Here is a 1,905-nt window from a genome sequence, read left to right as displayed (position 1 = left end):
CCAGGGCCTGATCCGGAGCTGGGAAGCATCCCCAGGCCCCCGTCCTGAGCCTGCGTCGGGGCCCGGATCGGCGAGAGGGATCCCGGGTCTGTCCGGTGCCAAAGATGTTCCCACAGAACCGGCCCCCGGTGAGCCTCGCAGCTCAGCCTCGTCCCCTCCAGGCCACGGGCGAGCATGTGCTGGCCTGGCCCTTGGCAGGGTCTGCACCCCCAAACCGAGCTCTCTGGGTGGGGAGGGCGGGGGGTGTTGGCCGTGGCCTGGAAAGTTGTGCCGATGGCGTGTAACGCGCTCAGGAGCAGCGTTGTGGCTCTTCCCAAACTGATGCTGAACCCCGGAACCACGGGGACTCGGAAGCTGGGTCGCAGTCAGGGTGTAACCGTGGGATGAGCGGCTGGGGGGCTCTGCTGCGGGGCACGCGGGCGAGGACAGACCCCCCCACCACCCCCCCCGCTGCTGGGGCTGGGCGGGAGGGCTGGGGGGTTGCACCTTCTGCCCACGTAGGCTGCATGCTCTGCGCCGCCCGTGGTTGTTCATCCTCCTCTTCTGGCTCAGTGGCTGGGCCGACGCTGGGAAGGTGGAGAACGATTGCCCTTGGTGCCTGGCTGTAACCAGTTTCCTCTGCAATAACTCCTTCTGCCACCTCTTCCATGTGCTGCTCTCCTAGACGTGCCCGTAGCCTCTTCCCCGGGTGCAGGAAACCCCCAGGGTGCCTGTGAGCCTCACTAGGCCAGCAGCAGTGACCCCGGGGGTCCCCTCCTCTGCCTAGGCCCATCTCCAGGCACCATCCGCTGCCTCCGGAGCCGCTGTCGCTGCCAGTGCCATCCCCAGCACCCCCCAGTCCCTCAAGCTGACTTACCCGGAGACCTTGGACCGCATCAAGGAGGAATTCCAGTTCCTGCAGAACCAATACCACAGGTGAGAAGCTGCCAGAGCTCACGTGCCAGCAAGGCTCTGGGCACTTAACTGGTGCTGGCGAGGGGTGGGCTCCCCCTCGGCACCGGGCATCAGCGCAGGCTGTCGGGAAGCACCGTCCCATGCTGCTGCGGGCGCTGGTCCATCTGGAGGGTGGCCGTGCCAAGCACCACCTTGATAGCTTGAAATGACACCGCTGGAGGGGGAAACTCGTCCTTCTCCTTCCAAAAGTCCCAGGATGAGGGTGCTGGCTTCCAGGGACTGGCTTCTGGGCTGAGCTGGAGCTGCCACTTAGCAGACCTGGGGTCCCTCGGATCCCCCCTCGCCGCTGGCCAGGATCACCTCCCCTTCCCCACACGCTGCTGGGCAGAGCAAGGCTTGAAATGCAGCTCAGCTTTGCAGCTCGCTCCATTTGGGAAGCAGATGCTGGGGAGGGGGTTAAAACTCCGTGCGGATTGCTCCCTGACGCCTGGATCCCTTCGCTGTCCATCTCCTCTTTATCAGCCCCTTCCTACCCTCTTTCAGGTGGTTTTCTTGGCTTGTGCTGGGAGACGGCTTTGAATCTGAGAGCAAGAGGCTGAAGCACGCAGTGTGCTGGGCGGGCTCGTGCTCTGTCCAGCCTGGGAGATCTTGTCGGGGGGGGGAGCAGGGTGTCTCTCCCTTGCTCTTCCTCCCTCTCTGTCTTTCCTCTTTATTTTTACAGCTTGAAGTTAGAATGTGAAAAGCTGGCAACAGAAAAGACAGAAATCCAGCGTCATTATGTCATGGTTAGTGAGCTCTACCTGAAGGGAGGAGGGCGGCGGGGGGTGTCTCCTCTGAACTGTCAAAGGGCGCGCAGCCCTGAGATGCGTTCGCTTCCCCTTGCATTTGGGTTGTGTGGCCCGGCCCCGAGGTCTGGCTCCTCCGGCTGTTATTGCCTGCTTTTCCCCTGAAACGAGCCGTGGTGTTCGAGCAGGGCACACTGCCGCAGCTCCCGGGGGGGGGAGGGTGGGC

The 1,905-nt window shown here is 63.5% G+C and overlaps 1 protein-coding gene across 1 annotated transcript in view; it reads left to right on the top strand.

Annotated features, from left to right (window-relative positions):
* Positions 1–12: 12 nt before the first annotated feature.
* The window catches only part of LOC104124434 (transducin-like enhancer protein 1), a 12,705-nt gene continuing 10,812 nt past the window's right edge, over positions 13–1,905 (top strand). The window contains exons 1-3 of the mRNA XM_035892352.1: positions 13–128; positions 767–915; positions 1,616–1,679. Coding sequence (XP_035748245.1) covers positions 105–128; positions 767–915; positions 1,616–1,679 — 237 coding nt within the window. The 5' untranslated portion in view covers positions 13–104. The remainder of the gene's footprint in view (positions 129–766; positions 916–1,615; positions 1,680–1,905) is intronic.

Source organism: Egretta garzetta, unplaced genomic scaffold (assembly GCF_000687185.1).
Source record: "Egretta garzetta isolate BGI_Z169 unplaced genomic scaffold, ASM68718v1 scaffold4, whole genome shotgun sequence".
NCBI lineage: Eukaryota > Metazoa > Chordata > Aves > Pelecaniformes > Ardeidae > Egretta > Egretta garzetta.
Note: the sequence above shows the minus strand (reverse complement) of the source record. Positions and strands in the feature narration are given on the sequence as shown.